Source organism: Arachis duranensis, chromosome 9 (genome assembly GCF_000817695.3).
Source record: "Arachis duranensis cultivar V14167 chromosome 9, aradu.V14167.gnm2.J7QH, whole genome shotgun sequence".
NCBI classification, from domain to species: domain Eukaryota; kingdom Viridiplantae; phylum Streptophyta; class Magnoliopsida; order Fabales; family Fabaceae; genus Arachis; species Arachis duranensis.
The window spans coordinates 117,304,455-117,330,295 of NC_029780.3; the positions used below are offsets into that span (position 1 = coordinate 117,304,455).

General features: G+C 31.7%; 1 protein-coding gene across 1 annotated transcript; it reads right to left on the bottom strand.

The window, feature by feature from the left end:
• Positions 1-8,060: 8,060 nt before the first annotated feature.
• On the bottom strand, positions 8,061-23,326 carry LOC107467825 (exocyst complex component SEC5B). The gene is made up of 21 exons (XM_016087027.3): positions 22,823-23,326; positions 22,367-22,524; positions 22,151-22,242; positions 20,309-20,503; positions 18,954-19,081; positions 18,705-18,863; positions 18,340-18,450; positions 17,627-17,701; positions 17,093-17,230; positions 16,807-16,986; positions 16,263-16,406; positions 15,272-15,398; positions 14,989-15,199; positions 14,217-14,332; positions 13,836-14,058; positions 13,379-13,475; positions 12,511-12,588; positions 12,337-12,393; positions 11,178-11,327; positions 8,803-9,015; positions 8,061-8,373 (listed from the first exon to the last, which is right to left on the bottom strand). The coding sequence occupies exons 1-21, from the start codon at positions 23,180-23,182 to the stop codon at positions 8,293-8,295; spliced, it is 3,093 nt and encodes a 1,030-aa protein (XP_015942513.1). The 5' UTR covers positions 23,183-23,326; the 3' UTR covers positions 8,061-8,292.
• Between the last annotated feature and the right edge of the window lie 2,515 nt (positions 23,327-25,841).

Here is a 25,841-nt window from a genome sequence, read left to right on the forward strand (position 1 = left end):
ATATTAATTGGACATATAGTGGCGCTACATTCATTGTTTATTTTTTATTTTTTAAGTTACCACAACGATATTTTTTGGATTAATTTTTACATCAATAATCACGATTCTAGCTTTTAAGTGGTCAAATTTCAAAGGAGTACGTGTGCACTTTTAACACACGCTTTTTCTATATTATAAAAAATCAACAATATCATTTTGAAGTCATGAGTAGTGGCCATTGCAAATTGCGTCCAACTAATTAATTAAGATAATTAAGTTCAAATTTCGTTAATTCCTTCAAATATAGAAGGACATACAGTAAGGTTCTTTTGACATTTTGCACTTCCGAAACTCAGACTCATGTCTACTTTACTGATGCGCTAATATTTATAGGGGAATAAAGACAGATATAGGCATAGTAGTGATTGTCAAAATAAAAAGGTTAAGAGTTCTTTTAAGAGTTAAATTTTGAATTATTAATTGTGATATTGTTTGAGATATAATTATTTATATTATTTTTTTTATTAATTTTGAGATGAATAATTTTATAACATAATATTAGAGTTTTATTTCTGAAAAAATATAAAGTTTGATTGTTAGTAAATAAAAAAATGTTAGAAATATTAAAAAATGTAGTTTGTATACTAAAATTAATTATTAAAATTAGTCACTAATATATTTGTGTATAAATATATATGTAGTTTAATTTATTTTTAATGTATATTTATATTCTAACATATATTATATACAGATAACTAATTTTAGTGATTGATTTTAATATACACATAATATAACTCTAAAAATATAATAATTCATATTGTCTTCTCCTATTAATTTAAGTTTTTAGAATTAATGATTTTGTCATAAATATATTGTATAATTATTCATGTAATGGTTAACAAAATAATTTTTTTCCTAATGTAATTATATGTAATAAGATATATGAATAAAATATTTTGGTTCTAATACTACACAAAAATTAAATTCTTCTTTCAATTGTTGTCACGCATGGTAAACAAAAGAATATTACCAAAAAAAAAGTATAGGTAGACAATATAAATAAGTTAATTTTTTAAATAATTTTATTTAATTATTAATTTTAATAATTATTAATTTTTAATTTATTTCATTAATTCAAAATTTTTTGCATTAATTACATAATTTAAAATTATAGAATTCAGTGTAACTACTCCTTTTAATACCGTCATTATCATTGAATGTAATTCAATATGTATTGCCCTCACTCAAAGCCCCTGCTGTCGCTGATTGAGTGTATCGCCGGTCAAGCCTCTCTAATAACGGCATCGTTGCCTCCTTGGTCCACTTCAGTCTTATCGGTTGGTCCTCTATTTTTGTTCGTTGAAGGTTTATTCTGTCCGTCGCCTCTTCTTCTCATACCATCACTGTCCTTCTTTCGTTGATGTCGTCGTCCACCGTCTCGACGTATTTGTACTGTCGGCCCCATTCGCGACACCGCGCAAGCAACGCTATCCGAGATGTTGTCGTCGGTCACCTTACGGCTCTTCTTCTTCTTCTCCTCCTTCTATTTGGTTTTGAATGATTTTTTTAGCTAATTGTTTATGCTTCTTTTTTCTAAATTTCAGATAATTTTTATTATTAGTTTTAGATGATTTTTTTTTATGTTTTGTATGTTTTTTTTTGGATTTAGATGATTCTTTTTCCTATATTTTATGTATTTTTTTTTTAGAATTCAAATGATTTTTTATCTTATGTTTTGATTTTTTTTAGTTTGAACTTTTTTTAAAAAGAGGAATTAGGGTTTATGTAATAAATAATAAAAGATCAATTAAAATAAGAAAAGGTAATTAATAACTATTAATTTTGTATTTTTTTAAAAATAAAATTTAAATAATTAATAATTAATAATAATTAATTAGAATAGATTATAATTTAAACATGTTTGGTTTGTTATCGGCTATATCCTGTTGGGCCCTAGCAGATCTCTAAAAAAAAATTTAGCGAATTGGTTTTTCTTCAAAGTATGTCATTTCAATATTTGAAGCAAAAACTATCTATTTCAATATAAAAGTAAATACAATAAGAACTTAAAAAAATAAAAGAGTAAAAAGAACACGTTGAAGGGGAATAAAAAGTAACGGCTTTGACCTTCGGGTTTATTTATTTTCAATTTGATTAAAATGTTTTGATATGTACCTACAACTAAAACAGATAGTATATGTGTAAATGGGCTTTATAAAGAGGTCATAGACAGTGATAAAAACTTTGAAGTGGGTTCAAGTCAGTTTTTGAGATGATGAATAAAAGGTATCTGTAAAAAATTTTGATGTCTACATAACTAAGAATATAAGTAAGATGAGTGTAAAATAGATTGAAAAATATCTAAAGTATTGAGATATGCATAAAGTAAGATGATGATTTAGTTCTCTATAAAAATAATCCCATATGAAGATAGTAGGTGATTACTTTTCAAACTGTGTGAAAGGTTAATTCATGCTGAGGTAGTTATTTCTATGAGCATACTACAAAAAATCTAATAAATATAGTAGCAAAAATTTAGCGATAGATTGTATAAAAAGTTAACCCATGTGCATGATAACCAAAGTAATGGGGAGAGTAACTATTACTTCTCCTCTAGTCAGATTGGATTTGAGTCTCAGTATCCGAGTAGATCGATTCGTGTATTTTTGGGACCCATCTTCAGTTTTGGGTTGATAATTTGGTGTAGCCCGTTAAATATAGTGAATCCACTGCCTATGTTTAGTTGGATGAAAAAAAATAAAAATAAAAAGAATTTAATGTTAGAAAAAAAAATTAGTGGATCCCATTGATTTTTTTTTTATCTTTTTTTTTCTTTTTTAGTTTTTCTCTTCAACCAAATAATAAAAAATAATTATTTTTCTTCTCATTTTCTTTCCTCCCTTTTCTTTTTTTCTATTTTTCTTTCAAACAAACATAATTAAATTTGAGTCGAAATATTTTATTAGTTTTTATAATTTTTAAAAATTTATAATTAAATATTTATATTTTAAAATTTTTAATTGAATTACTACACTAATTTTAAACTTGTAATTTGATAATTTTTAACAGTAAATATTAATAAAATATTTATATCCTTCTTACAGTAATAGTGAATATATATCTAAATATATTCTGTTAAGTTAAATATATATTTTTAAAATATTAAAAATGTGATTACAAATTTAAAATTGATATAAAAATTAATTAAATTTTTTTAAAATGTAAAGACTCCGTTAATAATTCGAAAAAACTATACGAATTAACGAGAGTAATTTATTAACCTTTCAAATATTAGCTAATTAACAATAAAATATATATTTTTGTATCTGTTTTCAAATTTGTTGATTAAAATAATAAAATCCAAAAAGTCATTTGTTCTGCTTTCCATAGTTAGGTATAGTGGAAATATTTTATCTGCTTCCTTTCTTGACTTTTGATTAATAGTAGTACGTGCTATGTGAGTATGTGGTATATTATTCTTAACAGAAATTATTATATAGTATATTTTTAGTAATGTGTCAACATATCAGTGCATCACCTTTCTATCAATTGTTTCAGTTGCTTGCATTGAGAATATAATGTGGCGAACTCACAATGAAAGCGGATACTACTAAATCAATAACGTTGTCTAATATGATATGCTTTTAATTTGTCACTAAATATATAATAAACACATTTCTTGTAATATATACAAACCGGCGGTGAAATGATTCAATGAATTAGGGGTGATCATAGATCGAATAAAATCAGATTTGTCCTAATTCAGATTCGATTTTAAATATACACTGATCTATTTTTTAGATCTTAATTCGGTCTTAAACTCGATAAAACTTAAACATTTTCGACCTACAATTATACTGAGTCCAAATCGAGTAAAAACCGGGTATTTAAAATTTTAACAATAATTTATAAAAAAAATTATTTATGATGCACTTATTTATAAGGAAGAAATTTGTTATCGAAAAATTGATATCCATATTTAAATTTAAATTTGTCCATAAATTTTAATTTGATGTTTTTTTATCTATTTTATAATTCAATAAGGGTGATTAAAAATAAAACAATAAACTTATAATTAATATAACATAATATTAAAATTAATTTAAAACATATATATCTTTTTTAATTTCCTTAAGATGTACATGGATCGAATGAAGCTGAATTCGCATTGAGATCTAAAATAATGACTAGATCTATTTTTGAGATTCTTATCCATATCTAAACCTAATAAAATCACATCAAATTAATCACTAAAATATTTAAAATGCGAGCCAAATTTTCGAACCAGACCGGACAATGTGCACCCTGCAATGAGCACCGTCCCATATATAGATGTATTCCATTCCATATTCAAGTTTGATGATTGATTTATTTTTCTCTCATTTCATTCTTTCTTTTTAATTAAATGGTGACATTTGTTGTGCATCTATCTTTTTCTTTATTATATATCATTTATAGTTATATGCTAGGTATCTTATTCAATTCAATAATGATAAACAATTTGTTTAATTTACATGTGGCAGGAACCATTTATTTTTCCTTTTAAAATACAAGAAACTGTTTACAGAAAGAAAATACATTAAAAAGTAGCATGAAAAAAAAGACGTGTGTACATTTGTTCAACTGTAATGACATAAGACCTAAAGCATTTATAGATTCATAAGAAGAGTTGTAAACCTAGCAATAAGAAATTTTTAAATCAATGGCGGAATTTGTAAAACAAAAAACACTAACAATATTATTAGCTAACAATTTAGTCATCATTACCAATTAGAAATAAATATATCATAAATAAATTAAAAAAAAAAAACTGACTTCAAATATTTTCCTTTTGCAACAAAGTTTTGGTAAGTGGAACTCATAATTGTTAAAGCTTTATGGATAGTAACAATGGCTTGTTTGTGAAACTGAAGACAAAGCAAGTGCTTAATGTAGGTGGATATGAGTGGTTGTCTCTATATGGGACAGTTTAATTTTATTCATGTTTAGTTCATTGAATATATGTAATGTCTATGAACCCGTAATTGTGCTTGTTTGCATCATTGTCTTTCCAAGCTTTCACATGTTAATTGTTCCCAACCTAAGTTTCTCATCTCCGAAAATTCTCTCAAATTTATTTATTTGTTTGCATAACTTTGAAATTTGCTTTTTGTCCAACCCATTTACATGAAATAATAATATTTGAGTTGAGAGAACATAATGATGTTAACTTTTAGCGAAAACTTTTTCTATTCACAAAAACTCGAAGCAGAACTAATGTACTAAAATCATTTCCATTTTTTTTTTCAAAATCATATTTAAATATATGTTTCATACTAAATTAAGTTTCGGTTCCGCTACGTTACCAACAGCATATCTGCCAACTTCTGCTAACTCTTATTTATAATTGTGTTTTATAGAAGTGTATTCGTAGATGTGTCTAATAAAAATGTCTTTTTTATAACTGTGTTTAATAGAAGTGTCTTTATAGATATATTTTCTGGATGTGTCTCTTTATATATGTATTTAAAATATATTAATTATTAAACACATCTACAAATACACTTCCATGAAACACAAATATAAATAAGAGTTGGCAGAAATTGACAGATAATATGTTGGTATCCTATACTTTTCCATTAAGTTTTGACTAACAATGTAATATTGAAAAGAACTTAATTTTCATTAGTGGATGTTTGGGCGTCATTATTTTGTTAAAATTTTTTTTTTCAATGAAAAAAATATTTTTTATTTTTTAACGTGTTTGGCAAATTTCTAGTAGTAAAAGTAAAAGTACTAGTAAAATAAAAAAAGGATATTTTTGAGAAGGTGTAATTTACATCTTTTTTTAAAAGATATTTTTTCCTTAAAAAAAGATGTTTTTCTTGTAATAAATAAATAAAAAAGTACTTTTATATTGTTATACCCAAACATAATTGATAGATAAAAAAAATCTTTTTACATAAGATATTCAAATATAAAATTACTTTTACTTCTCTATAAGATCTTTTAAAAAAAGATAACTCAAAAAAAGATCTTTTTTTAAAAACTCACCCAAACAAGCACGGACAACTAATTATATATTATCACATCAACAAAGATAACTAATTTTTAAACTACTACTTAAAATGTCATCTAAACCCTAGTAATAGGAATGTATGGGCGAAAAATGTAGGGACATTATGTGCCAATGCTTGATACCAAATTTGTTTATTTTATTTTTTTTTATCAAAAGCTTCATTGCAATCTACAAACATAACTAAGAATCAGTTTGGATTCGGTGTTAACAGCAAGAAAATTGACAAAAGCACCGTCAGAAATCTAGAATCGTCAAGAAATTGGTTTTAGCTTCCCTTTTTACTCAATAATTTCTTGCTGTTTCGTAGTTATTTAGGTTTTGTCAATTAAGTACTAATAAATAAAGGGTTAATATATGATAAATATAAAATAAAAAAGTACTAAATTAAGTTTCAATTTGAAACTGAAAAGTTAAAGAGGGTTAAAAAAATTTATTTATCTATTTATCTATATATCAAATTATTTATAATGTATAAAAAAAATCAAATAATAACACAACAAACACTTGACATGTTAGATAATTTCTAATACTGTTATATAAATATTTTAGTGAAATTGTCATTTTATAGTTTTTTTATTATTGTATTACTTTTTAATCTTTTTAAGTAGTGTTTTGTCTTACTTTTTATTTTTTATATAAATTACTCTATACCTTTAATAGTAATATCATTTTTCTTTTATAGATAAAAATTAGTTAACAAAAATTAATTTATTTATTCTTGTTTACGATATAAATCAACATTCACTTTACACCTTTTTTTTTTATCTCCTTTCACATAATCTTATGCCTTTCACTATTTTTACTTTATCATTACTAATGTTTTCACAATTACTTAAAAATTTTGGTTTTTAATCACGGTTCTTTATTTTAATTTACTAAACAATTTGCTCACTATATATTTGGGTGATACACTCCTAAAACACTATAACATATGAAATTCTTACGTTGTTATTAAGTTTTATTTTGCTATTTTTGATCTAATTGTGTTTATCATTTTATATTGTCTTTGTCATATATATATCACTTTTATTTTCAACAATTTATATATTTTAATATTATTTAATTATAATAAGAATGTTAAAAAAGCATGATGTGGTGATTCATAGATGTTATTTTTAATTATTAAAATATTATATTTATATTTGCATTACATCTAATAGCTTTGTTCTTGTACTAATATTAAGTTTGTTAAACATATGTATTAGGTAATAAACTCTTTTGAATATTAGAATTAGGGGCGTTCAAGATTTGGCACGACCCAAAATCTGGCCCGGACCCAAAGCATAATTTGCCGTGTTCGGATTTATTATTTTTATCTGGTATTATTTTCGAGTCGGTTTTGGTTTACGTTTCTAGTCACCCAATTCAATTCGAAGTCGCTTTTTATAAAAAAAATATATATTTTAGAGTACTTTAATTAATATTTTTTATATTATACGATATTATTTTTGTTTTAAAATAATTTATTTGATATAAATATAATATAATTGTTAAATTTAATTTTTAAAAATAAAATTTTATTATTTTAGTATATAAAATTTACAAATTTATATATACTAATTTTACATCGAATCAACCTAATTTATTTTAGATTGCTTTCAATCGAATCTAATCAATCCTAGTTCATGAACACCCCTAACTAGAATGTATAATATCTTTATAATTTTATTTAAATTTAATATTTATTTATTTATTTATTAAATAATTTCTTACGTATAAAATTAAATTAATTTTAGTTCCACAGAACCTGCGGATTTAAATCTAGTTATGCAATTATTTGGTGTTTAATGCAAAGCGTAATATAGTGGTAAACAAGCCACTCAAGAATTTCACTTTGAATCGACTCACTTGATCTACTGTGTACACATCCCAAGGCTCCATTAATGTCTAATTACATTGATTTTCAAAAAACCACTTACATTTTGAAATAGGAGTACAAATAACGTGAACTTAAATATAAACTCATTCAGCTGGTGAATTGGTATCGTCGTCAACCTTGAAGACCAAAGAAAAAGAACAAGAATGGAAAAAATGCAATTTCTCATTAACCATATGAACAAAGTTACACACTGAATACAATAGGCAAACAAACAAAAGAATATCGGTTCTAATATATGTTCATCAATGTCTATCTATGCCGCGAGAAACTCGGGGATCCAGTATTATGGCTACCCATGTAGGCTAGAGCTAGGAGAATCCATCGAGCTCTTGAAGGCAGCTTTTGCTGGTTCCGGCACCGAGTCCAAAGGGATGGATTATTGAAAGCATGCTGTGTTAATGCGTGTCCGCTCAAGCTCTGGTTGAAGAAACTCAGAGCTACATTGCTGCGCAAGAGCCTGAAATACATGATACGAGCCTTCAGACAATAAATTTAGCCAGAAAAAGAAAATTCAAACCAAATGGTACAAGAGACACGAAAATTTGCACCTCATTTTCAACCCCAAGTCCCACCCAAACAGTCCTTTAGAGTTCAGTAGGTCTACTTACCCTCAACCAGTTCATAGGAAAAGGGTTGGTCAAACATTTAAAAAGATTGGGCCATTTAAAGCATTAAGTTTGCAAGACTAAACAGTTTCAAGTGATCCAAGAACTATAGAATAGACTCTAATACCATCTTAGTTCTTAGAATTGAGTAACCTGACTCAAGCTTAAAAGCTTAATGGAAAGCAAATTGCTCAGGTGGTTATAAAGATTATCCAAGCTTTATTTCTTGGCAACGGGAGACTTTTAAAACAAATAGCAAACAACATAAACAAGTTCCTTACAATGAGTTCATCTGGTGATACATTTGTTCCTTGTGGTTTATCGTCTGCAACTGCATCTTCACTTCCCCGAGTGGGCCGACGAGTATGCCCTGGATTATCAACATCAGATGCACTCTCGGTGGCTTTCTCTAAAAGCAAACCTTGTAGCGACCTCAAAGAATCTCTTGCATCAGACGTAAAATATGGGTTTAATATGGACTCAAAGTAGTCAAGCTGCATAGATACAAGTCAATTAATTAGAACTATGCTAGAAGTTAATTTATCATGTCTAAGAATATGCAACCACCACCAAGTCGTCGTCTTATTAGATGGAATAGGCTATTTGAACCAAACAATTTCATCGTAAATACTGCACCCACCAAGTTATTTTCTTACTAGGTGGAACAGACTATATGAACCAAACAATGAAATGCAGTCATATATACAAATAGTAAAGATTCTATAATAATGTCAAAAACTCTAAATAAACACTGCAGGTGAACGCCATGTAAGCATGTACAAGATTACCACCTCTTTCTTTATGTAACTGAGAATTACTGTCATAAAATCATGTTTTCCTTGTTACTTCAAACTTCGAAGATCGGTGGCTTTATGTCATTATCTGCGGAAACCTAAACCTAATGTATTTTCTAGATTAAGGTATCCAAAATATCATATCTTTTCTTGACAGGAGCCTTCTAAACTAAATGTTTTCTTTAGACTGGAGAAACGAAATGTCTTTTCGAGATCGGGGAGGGACCGGGGCCTCCCACATCAGGAAATCAAGCTAATCTTTTTCCCGTCTCCGAAACCAACCAACCCAGCAAGAAGACCAAACAAGTGTAGGTGCAATGGAAGATTGAAGGCTATTTTTTGGAAATATCATTCACCGCCAGTTCAACAGCAAGAAGTGTCAACCTCCTAATATTCATCTTGATCCTCCCAATTCAGAACCTCTGAGTGCAGAAGATCGAAAAGGAAAGAAAGTAGTAAGAGCTAATGATGAAGAGGAAGATGATGATAAGACGGTCTCTACAGATACTTTTGACTCCATAAATCTGCAGGAAGATGATATGGATGAATGCTCGCTTATAAAGCATCCCTCTTTATTTCCTATCTTTGTTTCGCATAGCAAAGGGGCTAAAACAATTGAGAAGATTATGAGGGATTTCCTTTTGTCTGTTTTGGTGAGTTGGGAGATTTGCAATCTACATATAAAAAATAAAAAATAAAAATAAAGCAATTGGGTCTTGGAAATCCAGTATCAAAAAACATTAGTTTGACAACAAAATGGCTATGGTGTTTTCCTTTAGAACCACATTTCCTTTGGCATAAGGTTATTATTAGTAAGCATGGCTTGAATAGAAATTGATGGGATGCAAATTTTGCTTCACATGCAACTCACTCTAGCCTTGGAAATTTATTTCTAGTGGTTACACTACTTTCAAACCATTGGTTTTATTGAAAGTCAGGGATGCTTCTCGATTTTTATTTTGAAGATCATTGGTTAGGGGATGCTCCTTTTAACTTCGTTTTTCCCCATCTTTATCACCTATCCTCCTTCCATAACATCCCTATTAGAGATTTCTATTCAATTCAGGAATGTTCCTACTCTTGGAGCTCTCATTTTTTAGAAATATTAGTGATAATGAATCCATTGAGTTAGGTAACTTTCAGGTCTGCTTTGATAATAACCCTCTGTCCACTAACCCTGACAAAAGATTGTCGTCTCTTGATTCTTCGGGTATACTTGTAAGTCTTTTTTTCTGTCTCTATCTCAATCTCAAATATTGCACCTTTTTTTCTCGATAACCCACTTGGAAGTCTTTGCTTTCTCTAAAGTCAAATCTTTTGTTTGGAATGCTATGCTTAACAGAATTAACACCAATGACAAGTTATAAGTCAGAAGACCAAATAAGGCTAATTCCCAAATGTGTGTTATGTGTTCGAGAGACTCAGAAAGGATCTCACATTTGTTTTTACACTGCTTTATGGCTGTTTCTTTGTGGAATTCTATGTTCGGCAGTTTTGGAGAATCATGGTGTACCTCACATCACTAGATCAATTTCTTTTGATGAGGTTAGTGGGTTTTGGGAGAAAGAAAGAGGCATAGTTTTTGTGGCAAGGTGCAATATCAAAAGAAAGAATTTTATTGATGTATAGATAAAACAGTACACAGGAGTGGATGAAAAGGTATCCCAAAAAAAAAAAGGAGAGAGACAGCTACACGGAACAAAGATAATACACTAATGCTACATCATTTTTTCTCTCCCAATTCATCAAAGTGAACTGTGGTTGCCCAATTCAAGGTCAAGGTCTGCCACAAGTTTCAGCTAGGCTCAATATACCATATTTATAATCATTTTAAGGCTTAAAACAATAACACTAAAACTTACCTCAAGCATGAGCTGACAAAATCCATTTGCATCAAGTGCTCCGAGATCCTTATCTTCGTTTTCATGAAAAATGCTGATGAATGTATCAATCAAACCTTCCACAAGGATGCCAAGTGTTCTATCCAACAGGGGTTTAGCACCAGCAAAAACCTACAAAAAAGAATTCAGCTCAGCATGGTACTTTGAAGAAAATAAAGCAGAAACAATTATTTATACACATAGCTACTCATCACTCATTAGGTACCGCTTAAAACCCAAAAAGGAAACAGACCTTAATAACCAAGTTTCTAAACAAGGATGTGGTTGTCACTAGAATGTTGAAAACACCAGTTTATCAACTCAATCTTTCTAAATGTGTGGCCAAAAACTAACGTGAACAAGCTAAGTTTAGCAATTCAACTTATATAGAAGAAAGGACAGCAAAGTATCATAAGGTTAGTATGAGGTACACAAAAGTGTGACAAGTCAAATTACCATACACTTTATGAAAGAAAAACAGTAAAAATTCTTTGAAAAGTGGAAACCTCTTTGATATAGAGAAGCCCCTTCTAAGGTCAAGTGCTTCATAGGGACAGTAGTCGTGGAATGTTTATTCATCTTAATAGAAAACAGCGACTTATTTGTTTAAACTTTCAGAACACGAAAAACTCCTTGAAAAGTGAAAACCTCTTTGATATAGAAAAGCCCCTTATAAGGTCAAATGCTTCATATAGACAGTAGTCCTGGAGTGTTAATTGAATAATATAAATACAGCAACATATTTGCTTCTTCATTAAACAGCATCCTTGCAGATAAGCTTGTGCACTCAAGTTGGAGCATTTACTTTTCAGCAATTCCAACAGGTTTTGACCAAGTAAGAAGCTTAGTATGGGAGAGTATATTATATTCCTTGTGTCCTTCGTTGGAAAAAAGAATGTTCAGACACTTGAAGGAAATTTTTCATCTCTAGATTCACTTTAAAATACCATAGTTTCATGGCTCTTGTGGTTTTCACCATGTGAAGTATGCTTTAAAGTAGCCTCCTTGGATACATGTAGATACTAAGCTTGACTTATTGCATTCTTAAATAATTTTGTATTTCTTTTTCCATCAATAGAACTCATTTTTACCATTTTAAAGAAAAAAGAACTGAATTTAGGATTTAAGATGCAATAATTACCTCTGCATGCACAGCTACCAATGTGTGCAATAACTCCACTGCAGCATCACGAACGCCCTGAAAGAAACCAGCATAAAATGAAACATCATATCCAAGCACCATAAGGTAAAACAAACAACCAAATAATGAGAACTATAACATTTACAATAACCATTGTTGTCACTAGTTCCTCACTTTAACTGCAGGTGCAGCTCCCCAATTAATGCCAGAGTTCAACAGATAATTCATGGCAGCAGACCTGATCAAGTTTGCCTGAAGAAAATAGAAGAAAGCGTCAATGTATTTGATGGTTAAGGCTGGACTATATTGTGTAGATTTTTTCTAACAAGAAAGTGTGTATCCAGTATTAGTAAACGCACCCCCCCCCCTCTCGTTCCTATATTAAATGTGCAGTCTTTTTCATTCTGGACCAAACTGAATACAAATGCAAATCACTGTACAATACATCATATCTATTATTCCATCATGCCATACAGAGGAGTAAACATCAACAAGCCTGTACATTCATTCATTAAAAAAACCTAGTTGTCCAGCATTTTATAACAACTAATCATTGATCATCTTTTGTTGGCTGATCTGATCTTTAGAACTTTGCAGTAACATAAGCAGAAGCAACTCTTTCTCAATTTCAGTTTCTTCCATTATCCCACCTCAATGACTGAAACTTAGGCTATACAGAATACAGAAGCATTCTTTGGGGTAATAGTAGCTGCTGAGTAATGCAATGTGAACCCTTCTTTTTGTGTGTGGGGGGATCTGGGAGTTTGTTCAGAAAATGATCACTATTTGAATAATTTATTTTTGTGAAAGAAGAGGCAACATCTATTATTCTAACATAATTTTATTATCTTCAACTATGTCAACAAGAGCAGGTAATACATTGCCAAGAAATGTTCCTTCCACAAAAATCAACAAGTCAAACAATATCCAATATCAAATTAAGTAATTTAATGCTCCTTAACTTTGATTAGACTGCTAATTTCACACGTTTTCCTCCCACTTATTTCCTTGCAGAAGATGGAAACAATACTTTCTCCATTACCTTTGCAAAAGTATATTGTTCAAGGACCTTCTCTTCAAGTCCTGAGAAACAAATCATAAGATCTTGTACATCATCACCGTTTGCCTCATCCTTCCCTCTGAATCATAGGAAAACCAAGGACCAGAATGTCAGCAAATACAAAGTAGGATACAATATTTCAAGAAAGCACCACATAGCACAAAGTAAAGTATTCAACCATGGGATTCTGAAAGAGAAAACATTTGATCATTTGAAATGATTTATAGCCAAATTGGAATCCCAGTCCCATCTCTTTTGTCTGTATAGCTTAGGAAATTAACTATATACAAATCAACGTATTAAATGAATTCTCACACAATCCAACTGGATCATCAAATCAAATTGAACTGAAATAGTACCATTCCTGATAAATGCATCAATATTTTACAAGAACTCAAAAACGTACATAAATTAAGAAGGAACAACTATGATAAAGTACCTGGAATGCTGCCAGATATGTTTATATTTCTCATACAATTCATACGAAAGTTCATCTTTGCAATATCCAATATTACTTAGAACAATCAATAATTGTTGATGTGGATCGGTAACACCATCAGCTGCATTTTGTTCTAGTTCATGGGAATATCCGTTTGTTAACTGGGAACCTTCTATGTCTGATCTATTTTGGCCAATCTCAATTCCAATACGCTCTAAATTACCTAAAAATCAACCAAAATAGCCAACTTTTTAACTAAAAATCCAAGTGCACCACCATTTTATACTTACACTGGGTTTCTCTCATTCTGCTGTTACTTTTACCGGGAAGAAATAAGCTATTGGACAATAGAGACAAGATCTGACAACTAATCCAACATACCAGCAAAATCAAGGAAGCAGTTTAAAAATGCCAATCTGACAGATTCTTGAATTTCCTGAAGTTGTATAAATGTATCCTCTGATTTTGTTGCCTCGTTCCTCAAGGACAGAAGCATCCTGAAGAGATGATTATTGAAAAATTAAGACAGGTTTTTAGAACTTAGATAAAGTAAATATCATGAGTCCATGACAACTGAAAAACAAAAAAAGTATGTTGCCTGCAGTATGCCGTGTCATCGTTTAAAAATAACTAGAACCAACCAGGAAGAGGTTTATCTGTTCTATAGTCTGTACCTATTCTAATATTGCATTAACATAATTTATTCTAATATTCAATAATATTGATCTAATTCTAGTTATAGATACAAAATTATCCTTGGGACTCTACCTAAAGGTCGTAAGTGCCCTTGTGTGGCAGGCAGCTAGTTAGAACCATTATGGGTCCTCCATGGCTCCACCTGAAAAGTTAGACTTGACCACTAACAAATCTAAACCTAAGATTTTTCCTCTGCAATCATGATTTTCTAAAGTTTGAGCTAAGAAAACTACGCATTTCCCTATTTCCCCCAAAACACTAAACTGTGTTTGACAGTAAGACTAAGACATATGAAGAACTTAAAAGTTTTTTTTTTTTTAAAGGTATAAAAAAAAGGTATCATGGTGCAAAGCTTTATTGTACATACACAACTATACATATTTTGAACTTTAAATTTGTGTGACTTTCATTGAAATAGAACCATACCAGATCCTATAAGATAATCATTTAGACTTACGTATTTATCTGATCCAACGCTGAAGCTATAATTGAACGGAATGTTAAAGGCAAGTATGAGATTGCGTAAGGTGATTTGTTCCGTTCAAGAATAGAAACAATAACCCATGTCACATTCTTTGAGATCTCTTCAACTGATGCTCGCGTCCAAGAGCAAAGCCTCAGAACATAAATCTTTGTAATCTCTGATTGCAGTGATCGCAGAGCACCAACTGAAACAAAAAGAAAGACATACACTCAAAAACTTAACAAGGACAACAACTCTAGACCCCAAAAATTAATACCAGCAATCTGAGGAGCAGCTTCCTTCATTTCAAAAGCTACACATGCTTTAGATATATCTTCTATGGCATCACTCATGTAGGACTGGAGGACATTTGATTCCTCTAGATCACTAAAGATGGTAATAACCTGCGCTAATGAGAAACTATCAGAATATGGAAGCGTAAGTGGGAAAAAGAAAGGGGGGGGGGTTAAAAGAAAGTTAAAAAGAAGAAAACCTGCAGCCTACATTCTAAACCAACCATAATTAATGAATGCTTCTCCAAATTACTGAATTAGGTGTTGGCATGCATGTAGCCTGATGATCTTATGTCTATTTAAAATAGTTTCCATATATAACAACTAGGACAATAATGCTTCTAGAAATTACTGAATTAGGTTTTGGCATGCATGTAGCCTGATGATCTTATGTATATCTATTTAAAATAGGTTTCCATATATAACAACTAGGACAACAGAAAAGGAAGAGGGCCCACATGTAAGTGCAGTGTTAAAAAAGAAAAACGAAACATAGAAGAGACTACTTCAGAAGCAAGATACCATTAGCAATTTAGCATCTAACGATGAATGCATTTATTTTATAAACCACTTAGCTTTCTTGGATACATCCCACACACTTTAAGATAAATTTAAAAAGGAACAAAAGAAAACATACACGGACACTTTCACACTCACTCACAGAAAAATACATATTCTTAAAACACAAGTTCTTGTTCTGAAAATAGGTCAATCTAAATGGCTCTTCCTTCCAGCACAGGATCGTGGAAAAAATAATCAAGACCAGAAGCATCAAGGACACTACCACCAAGTATATCCAGATCGAACACGGCTCAAATGTCATGATAATCCTTTTACCTTTTTGGTAAGAAAATAGCACCATCCATTCAAAGCAAACATTTCTCTAATTGAGTACAAACAAAAAGGATGAAAAATTGAGTTTTGAGATATGAACATGTTTTTAAATGAAGAAAAAAATGAATAGAGCGCAATTACCTTGTCTCCATAAACCGAAATTGTGCTGCATATCATTGCAGCAACTTCATCCATAGAATGACTTGAGTATTTTGTGTCTCCAGCTTTTTCTTCAACTCTATTAGCAGAACTGTTGGTATTTGAATCTGTTGGAACTTGTGAAGACTGGAAAGAAAAAAAGATGCAAAAATATAGTAGACGTGATTCCGTATGACATCTTGAAGAAAATAAACAGCATTAAAATAGAGTATATACAATGGTAACAACAACAACTGACAAAGCCTTGTCCCACTAGGTGGGGTCGGCTACATGAATCAAACGACGCCGTTAGAGCTCTGTCATGTATCATGATATACAATGGTAAAAGAAAAAAACAATAAAGCAGTAAACCCAGTTAAAAAGGCAATGGCAATCAAGGACGGCAGCTAGATTACAACGAGAAGTGGAAGAGTTTTTTAAGCATGATGATTCAGACATGCCTAAATTAAGACTCAAAATAAAAATGTCACAAATAACTCATGTATACATAGACTAAGTCAAAAATAAATTAATAAACTCATAGTACCTTAGCAAATTTTCCACTGAAAACAGAGAGTGCAACCTTCCAGAAGGCTGGTATGTGGCGGATGATTACAGCAGTTAATCTACGGATATACTTTCCTCTTAGAGCATCAACCTCTTCACCAGTTAGATCTACCAGATGAGATTGGGTATTACCAACAATAGGAGAGCTGTTGATATCTGACTGACAATAGTTGTAAAAAGAATATTAAAAAGGAAAAACTTAATGCCATTTTCTTAAGTCAACTAAAGAACAACCCAACAATCAACTTAATGCAGTTTGCACCTACAGATTCACCCAATTCATCTTGAATCTTCCTCCACCTAGCATCAGAAAGAGCCCTTTCATGCAATTCCTTCTTCAGATGTTCCATTCTGACCTCATGATCTGAGGTACACTTCTCAAGCAAACCTCGGATTCTCTGATTCTGTAAAGGAAACGAACCCAATGGACTCCACATTCAGCCATCTCAAAGTAAAAACTAAAGGCTTGTTTTTGTGAAAACATTTTCTATTTTCAGGATTTTGTGAGTGAAAAGAAAATAGAAAACATGATTTTATTCTTTTCATTTTCTTCACAATCTTAAAAAGAAAAAATATTGGAAATGAAAAAAGAAAATGTTTTCACAATCCAAACAAGCCTTAAGGTTCTTAAGGAATAAGTGAAGCTTATAAAAGAGAGAATATTAAAAGTAAAAGGGACATTGGACAGGGGAGCTATAAAGCTACACAATATATATGCAAAGTTACAACAACTCTAGCAGCAAAATATGAAAATAAATGACAAATATTTCAAACAATGGGTACGAACAAAATTTCCAAACCTGTATATTCAAATAATGCCAGACTGGATCAGACTCTGGTTCCAAATCCAACAGCAACCTCACAGTATTCTCAAGCTACATGGAGAATAAACATGTGTAAAAATCACCCCGCAAGCAGAATACAGATAGAAGACCAAAAACAAAAAAAAACAAGAAGGCAATACTACTTAATAGATTCATACAATTTCAGCAACTTCCAGAATGTATAATGTTTATCAGGGTAGACTCAGTCTTTTCTCACATAACAATTTGAATAGTCATATTTTATTCTAAATTTACCAAGGCAATGCAATTTTTGTAAATAAATGGTTACACAAAGGGTCAACCCAAAATCTCCTGCAGAGTACCCCAAATTCCTCATCAAACACCACTAATCCACTACCAGGGACATGACTCAATTAACAGTTTGAAATACCACACCAAATGCGAATGAAACGGTTAAGCTTCAAGTAGATACCAATCTTTAAGAAAACATCAAACCTGCTATCCTTGATGCTCCATTGTATTTAACCCATTAACCAAAATTCATTCTAAATATAGCTTGATGCAGCATTATGCATTAATTACCACGGAGAAAGTTGTAGGAGCAACCATAAAATAAGTCATCACAAACAAGGATACTGCCTGAAATGCTACCTCCCTTCTAGGTTGATGATTCTGTCAATTAATTCGAGTCTGAAATGGCTGTTAAACTGAAGAAATTAAAAACTTACACTTGTTAGATCTATTTCCGGATCTTCCATAGATTTGAAAAGCATTGCCTTGAACTCATTCATCACTTTTTCAACTTCTTCGAGAACACGTTTTAGGATCCCCACCTGAATCTGAATCAAGATCATATGAAAAGCTAACTTCAATAAGAAAAGAGCATGACAAGTTGTTCAGGAAAAGAAGAGAAAATCCATAAATATTATATCACATGGTAAATGCTGGAACGAATGGCAACTCTTCAATGGAAAAAACCTCAGTGACATCTATATTGAAATTTCAATAAACCTCTAAAATAATATAGCTTACCACCACCAATCAAACAAGAGTAACCAATAAAAAGATTTAAATCAATATAATAGTCTCGTACATGAGAAGGAAGAGCAATTGACTTGGCCTTCTTGTACTCCCTGACTGCCAAATCAAATTCCCCCTTGCTAATGCTACCACGGATAGTACTTGGTAAGTTGAAAAGGGTTCGGAATCTCTGCAGCATTCCTTGGACAGTCCTAATTTTTTCGGCTTGAGCCTACACAATCCAAATAATTCATGGAAAAAACTAATTCTGAAATATTCAAAAAGACACCACAAGAAAATGTAAAATTTAGACTTCACTCACTTGTCTCTCAAACAAAGGCTTCAAAGCACGATTAGCTTGCAAATTAACTCCTTGAATAATACTATGCAAATGGGAGGTCCCAGATCCTTCAGGATCATCCTCAATTCTTCTTAACTTTGATTCAATATCTGTATATTGGTTGGGGAGAAAAAAAAAAGGCCAGCATGTTTTAGTTCACCAAATAAAACTGAGGGGGAAAAAAAAGAGTGCTTCTTATAAAATTGAATGACATGTTCCAAAAGTGTAGGGCTCTAACCACTTTGTATCTAACTGTGTATAGTGTGTAGTCTAGATTTCGATTAAGTGGTTCATATCTTTATGCATCAGCGTGAATCAAGATCTCTTGAGACAGTTCTGAGTTTGCCTCTCATAAAGAATCAAAGATCGTATAATAAGCCTCGATTTTTGCAGTCTTCTGGTGTATTTGTTGGAAGAAAATCTAAAGTGTTTAATTATTCCCTTCCAATTATTGATATTATTTCAAGAGATTACTTTTCTGGCATCTGTTTGGTACTTTGTAAATGGCCAGTTTGAGTTCCTTTAGCGAATATATAGAAGGATTGGCATGCACTGCACGGTTTATCAATTATAGCACTTAGCATAGCATTCCAATCTCTCAACACACCAAAGAGGGAAATACTCTAAACCCTAAACAGATTATGCACTTTACACCAAATAGAGGCCAAAAATCAATCCTATCACATAAATTTGTTTCTCAAAAGTCTGTCATTGAAAGTATGTGAATTGGGCATGTTTAGCCTGCAAAGGCTTCAATGCATGATTGTGTTACAAACCAACTTCTTGAATAATATTAAACATATGGGAAGTCCCAAATTCTTAAAGGTCATCCTCGATTCGTCTTAACTTTGACTTGATATCTAAATAATGAATAAAAAATAAAAAAGGTGTGTTTGAATTTACCCGAGGAGAAAAAGGTGTGTATGGTGTATATTGCATATATATTAAAAGATTTTGCCTCTTTTCAACTCCTAAAACCAGCAAAGTAATCAAGAGAAATTGATCTAAGGTTGTAGAGCACACTCAACATTCAATAAACAAAATATTCTATTAAAAGCTAGCCACAGGATAGTGCAAAAATAGCTGTGATTTTTTAAAAATAAATAAATAAAAGAGGAACATCAAGACAGATAAGGAGGATAAAAAAGTGATATTAAACCTAACATCTTACAGATATAACGGACAACAAATGAGAAATAGAGTAAGAACATGAGCAATGAGCATGATAGGAGTACCAGTCATCAAGAATAAATGATTGATTCTCAATGGTTAAAATTGCAGTTTGAAAACCATACAATAATAATAATAATAACAATAATAATAAATCAACCACATACCATCAATTGTGGTTTTGCAAGAGACAAAGCAGTCAAAGTTATCCTTAACCAGCTGCTTTTTCTGCTCGGTACGACTTTGGAAATCAGCTTTCAAAGCACGTGCACCAGCTACCAGATCTTCAGTTTTTGTTTTAGCATGTACTCGTGATAAGAACAGCTTTGGATCGAAGTTCTCGGAAAAATAAAGCAATTTCTCTGCATAAAGGCATCAAGTACACTATCAACCTAAGTAACACTCAATAATAATCATATGAACAAAGACCACAAGGAGAGGAAGTAACAAGGTTTCCAATCTAAACAACACACGCTAGTTATTTGCACATACTTGTGTAAAGCAGAACACATTTGTAAGAGTTTATGCAATACTAGATATCCCAGTAACCTATATCTGCACACTGTAATTTGTGATTATAAATTCTCTGTATAAATTAAGAGTTTCACTATGATTTCAATGGACATTAGCCATAAATTGAGTGTTCGATACAGAAGCAAGAAGTTATAACATCCATGCTTATTGCATTTTTCCACACAACCAACCTGCTGTACCCGTAAAGGAATATATATAATAGCAACTACCTTCAATAATTGATCAAAATGGAAATGGAGAATCTACAAGCCAAGTACTGGAAAGACAAAGCCCCCTCAACCCACAAACATACTCATTCCTTCCCTCCAAAAATTGATGGAATTTCCTTTCCCTCCATTTTAAATTATACTATCAAATTATGACCCTTAATTAAACCAGAGAAAGATAAACAATACAGACAGACTTACACTCACACACACTCAAAGACAAACACACATACATGGGGAGACATAGACATAATATTCTTCTCCCCAAACCAAAAGGCCGATACTGGCCAAACTATTTCAAACCCATCACATTTACTTTTTTATATTAAATGATAAAAGCATCCCTTGCCATATACAATGTGTGCAAGTGTGTGTCTACATAAATTTCTGCTTTTTTATCTCAAGGAAAATGAATAAGATAAGCAGATTTGTGGCTTAACCATGGCCACCTCCTCAAGCAATTTAAATGCATCGTGAGAGTGGAGGAAATCAAATACAATTACTTTTAGTGGTATAATTACCAAAAGAACAAATAATATGATTTTTTTTTTCCATAGTATCCCCCAACCCGACAAAGCAAAGACTAATCTGTCACGGATCGGAACTCCATTTAAGGGTTTGTCACTACTCACTAGCCAACGGGTTGATGCATCCACAAGGCGGAATTCAAACCCCTGACTATGATTTAACGGTGAGTAAATAGGTGACTGTCAATGTATGGGGAAAAGTGACATTTCATCTCAAAACTCAAAAGTACTTTATATTTCTCACAAAATGAAAGGCAAATTAAGGTTTAATTCTCCCAAAATTAATTATGGATACCTCAAAAGTAATACTAGGGAAACAAATACAATCCAAACAAGTTAATTTATAACCAAAAATATCTCTTTTCCAGAATTTCATTTGGTTCTTAGTCAAACAAGCATGAAGTGTCTTAAGTAAATCACTAAATTGAACCAAAAATTACTTCCACAATCCAAGTAATACTATCTGCAGCTGCAGATACTGGGATTTGGATCCTCTAAAGAGAACGTAATTACAAAGTGAGAGTGAGGAACCAATCACCTCTACACTAATAACCGTCATTGCATGTGGATTCAACAAAAACATTCCAAGGGATGTTACTAGCTTACTATTTAAATTTGCAACTATCCTCACTTTAGAGAATACTATCCCAATAATAAATGCAGAACAACACCTCATATGTCAAGGTTGATTTTAAAAAGTGCTTCCTAGGGATAACATAATCTAATAACAGAAAACAATTACCTCGAAGGTTGGGATCCTGCTCTTCATTGTCAACATTGTGAGAACTCTCTGAATACTCGGTGATCAACCTTAGTGTTCTGTTGTCTATGATCCTACAAACAATCACCAAGATTAGGTCCGCAGAAAACTAAATGAATTAAAGCAATGACAGATTGTTAAAAAACACAATAAAAAAAGTCGCAACAAAAGGAAGATAAGCATCAAAATGAACTTTACCCCAAACCCAGTGGATCGACACATTCCATGCCACGAGGAAAAGACTGCGTGTAATTGAGCCCCTTTCTAGGACCTCCTGCCGCAGTGGCTTTATTCTCGTATTTCTGAGCCACTGGTGCTATCCTTGATTCCCTCATCGCTCGAACCCTGCGAGCAAGCTGCCCAACAACACCAAATTAAACACAAGTTCCATAACAACTACTTCTTCCACCATACAAACATAAACACCACTTCCACCAAAACTACTTGCATCAATATCACTTTCTAATTCCCTAGCACAACGAACACACAACACAATAATAATAATTAAAAAAGAAAAAAGTTCAATTAAATTCAGCATTCATAAATGCTTCTTCCACCAAGGAAACACAAAATCAACTTGTCATTCAAAAAATCTAAACAAATTGAGCTAGCTCTAGATGAACGCAAATCTAAAATCATCGAATTATAGCATACGTCAGCTTCATTGACGTGCTTCCAGCAACTAGGCTCTTCGCCGTCCCAAGCGCGTTCGTTGTCCCGAGCTCCCGGCCTTCCGCGACCCTTGGCAGCGGCAGCTGGAGCTCTGGCGTTGTCCTCTTCGCCGCTGGATATGCTGAGCATCTCGACTTCGGAGTCATCATCGTCCTCGGCCACACGACCTTTGCTCTGCACCTGCTTGGCGGCAGCCGGAGCTCCGCCGCGCTTAGGAGCCTGGACGTAATTGGCGACGGGCTTACGGGAATTGGAGGAGGGTTTGCCGTAGTTAACATCGCGCTTTTCTTGCTCCTGCAGCGCTTTCAAGATGAGAGCATCTTCGTCGCTATCGCTCGACATTTCCGCCGCTTCTTCTTCTTTTGCTGAATTGAGATTATGAGTGTGATTTTCTCGATTTTAGATCTGAGACTCTCTGAGTTTGTATCGGAAAGAGAAAGAACAGGGGAAGAAGAAAGTTCAAAGCATAATCTTCAATCTTCAAAAGAGTTGTGAATTATTTGTGAAGTTAAAGTTAAAAAAATTACCATTTTTTAAATCAAAATTATTTTTTAAAGATTATTATATTAGTCTTTGGTCACTTTTTAGTAACTTAGAATGATTAATACGATTAATTTAATTTTTTTTTAAATTAATTTTAATTTAAAGGTTTTACAGAAATCGATTTTTAAAAAAAAATTAGCGATCAATTTAATAATTTATTTTAACATTTTTCTTCTAAATAGGAGAAATATTTGAGAATAATTTTCAATGTTGTTATTAATTTTTTTATTTTTCTTATTGTTAATTTAGTAAATGTTTGCTAAATAATAATATAATATAGGAGGTGTAATAAAAATACATGATAAATTCCTGATAATATAACTATTGTAAGTAAAGTTAAAAAAATAATAAATAATAAATAATAATATTTATTAAAAAAGATAAAATTGAAAACTTGTGTAAATATTAAGTATGAAATTCAAAATTTTCAAATATTGTGAATAAAGTTAAAACTAATGATAAATATTGAGGTTGTAAAAATTCCTAACATCTTAAAAGCAGAAAAAATAATTTAGGTTAATGCTATGGTTTTCTAACTATTAGATTGTGTTTTATTATATACTCAATTTAAAATTGATTCATCATTGAGAATTTTTATTATCAATTTCAATTAGGATGAATTTGGAAAACTCATATTTATTTTTATAATGAACATTATTGAAATGATTGATTGCAAAATTATTAATTATGATTTTTATGTAACATGTGTTAATTAATAATTTTGTGATATAGGTTTATTATTGGGCCGAAAAATAAAAAATTGTTGCAGGCCCAAATCAAAATACACATTCAGCCTTGTTGAATGTTTCTATATTATATGGCTGAATTGATTGTTATGTTACTTGGGCCAAATTGATCCATTATAGCTACAAGCCCAAGTTAAACATATTTTGCTATCCACCCTAATGCATGATCCGAAAAAAATTCATCAGGAACGCAAATGTTGATATTTGCCTTATGGCCTCCAACGGATTCCATTTCTTGTTGTGGGATGGATTTTAAATTTAATTTGCTAGCATTGGAAACATAAATGAGAGAGAGAAATTGATTTGATGGTTTCAGTAACTCTATACGCTACCTTATGCAAGGGAAGTTGAACTTTAATTTCACTTTATCATTACCCATTAGCTAGTGTTTAAATTTCTCTCTCCTCTCTCTCATTTTTGCTTCCTATTTCGGTCTTTACACAGCAAACCATGGAAGCTCTTGCAATACATCAAGATGAAGCTATGAGCAAGCCAAAGACCATCACAATGATGGCAAGAAAACATAAAAAATGTAGTGGCTAAGATTCTCATTCACTTGTGGTAAGATATTGTGAAGATATCTTGCCTCCTCCATACCAAAAATTGAAGAAGATTTCAACCAGCAAGGAGAAGATCTTTGGAGAGATGGCTTGTCTCTGATTCTACTCAACCACCCCAGGAAGTAGCTAGGGTGGCTACGTGATGGAAGAGGCAGAGATTGTAGCAGATGAAGCCATCATCATCATGAAGCATCAAGGGCCAGAATTTCATCTTGGAGAGCATACCAAGGATGGAACGCTCGGATTGATGTAGGATGATGACCAAGGAAGAAATAGAGGTATTTGCATGTTGGGTTTTACATGGGTTACCTCTTCTCTCTCTCTGGCCAAACCGGTTATGTGTGAAGGAAAAAAAGTTAAGCTTGGTTTTGTTTCAACTGTGGAGCTTCCCCCTTCTATAAAAGGGGTGAACAGTCATGGTTTGATTCAAGGAGTTAGTAGTAAGCAGTGAGAGTGCAAGGCACAAAATTCTCATAGCTACTTAAACTTACAGATTTTTTTTCTTTCAATGTTTTCTGTTTTGTATTTTTCTGTTTAATTTTGTCATGTCTTGAGTCTTATGGAAAAAGACAAACAGTAAGGTTTGTATGAAAAAGCCATAGAGCGAAAAAAGACAGAGAGTGCAAAATTAAAAGAAAAAGCCATAGATGTCCTTAGAGTTCCTTTGTTTAGCTATGTTGTGTTTCATGATTCTGTGGGAATTCCCTTGTAAGTTGGTTTAGCACTTTACAGTCTGTAATCAAGAAGATTATAGTGAAATTCCATCATTGTTGTGATGAAAATTGGATGTAGGCTGCATTGCATTTAGCAGCTGAATCAGGATATATTTGGGTGTAATTTTCTCTCTCTTCTTCTCCATTTCTGCTGCACACATGAGATAAAATTAAAAATATCTCGTACCAAGTGACGAGATAAAAAAAAAAGTCTCGTGGATAGGGACGAGACAAAAATAAAAAAGTCTCATAAAAAACCAGTAAATATAATCAAGCAAAAAAAAGGATAAGATTCAACTCCCTTCTCTTAGCCACTGAAAACCATCAAATTACTTTACTTCTCTTTATTCAACTTGAACCGAAAATTTATTTAGAGACCAGATTATATTACTTCAAATAAATTACCCACTAAAACTAAAGTGATGTTTGCTACCTTCTA

Coding starts and splice junctions, on each gene's coding strand:
- LOC107467825 (XM_016087027.3), bottom strand. CDS start 23,182: ATGTCGAGCGATAGCGACGAAGATGCTCTCATCTTGAAAGCGCTGCAG. Junction 9,016..11,177: donor TTTGTCAGCTCATGCTTGAG/GTAAGTTTTAGT, acceptor GTATCTATGCAG/CTTGACTACTTTGAGTCCAT. Junction 8,374..8,802: donor TATCACCAGATGAACTCATT/GTAAGGAACTTG, acceptor CATGTATTTCAG/GCTCTTGCGCAGCAATGTAG.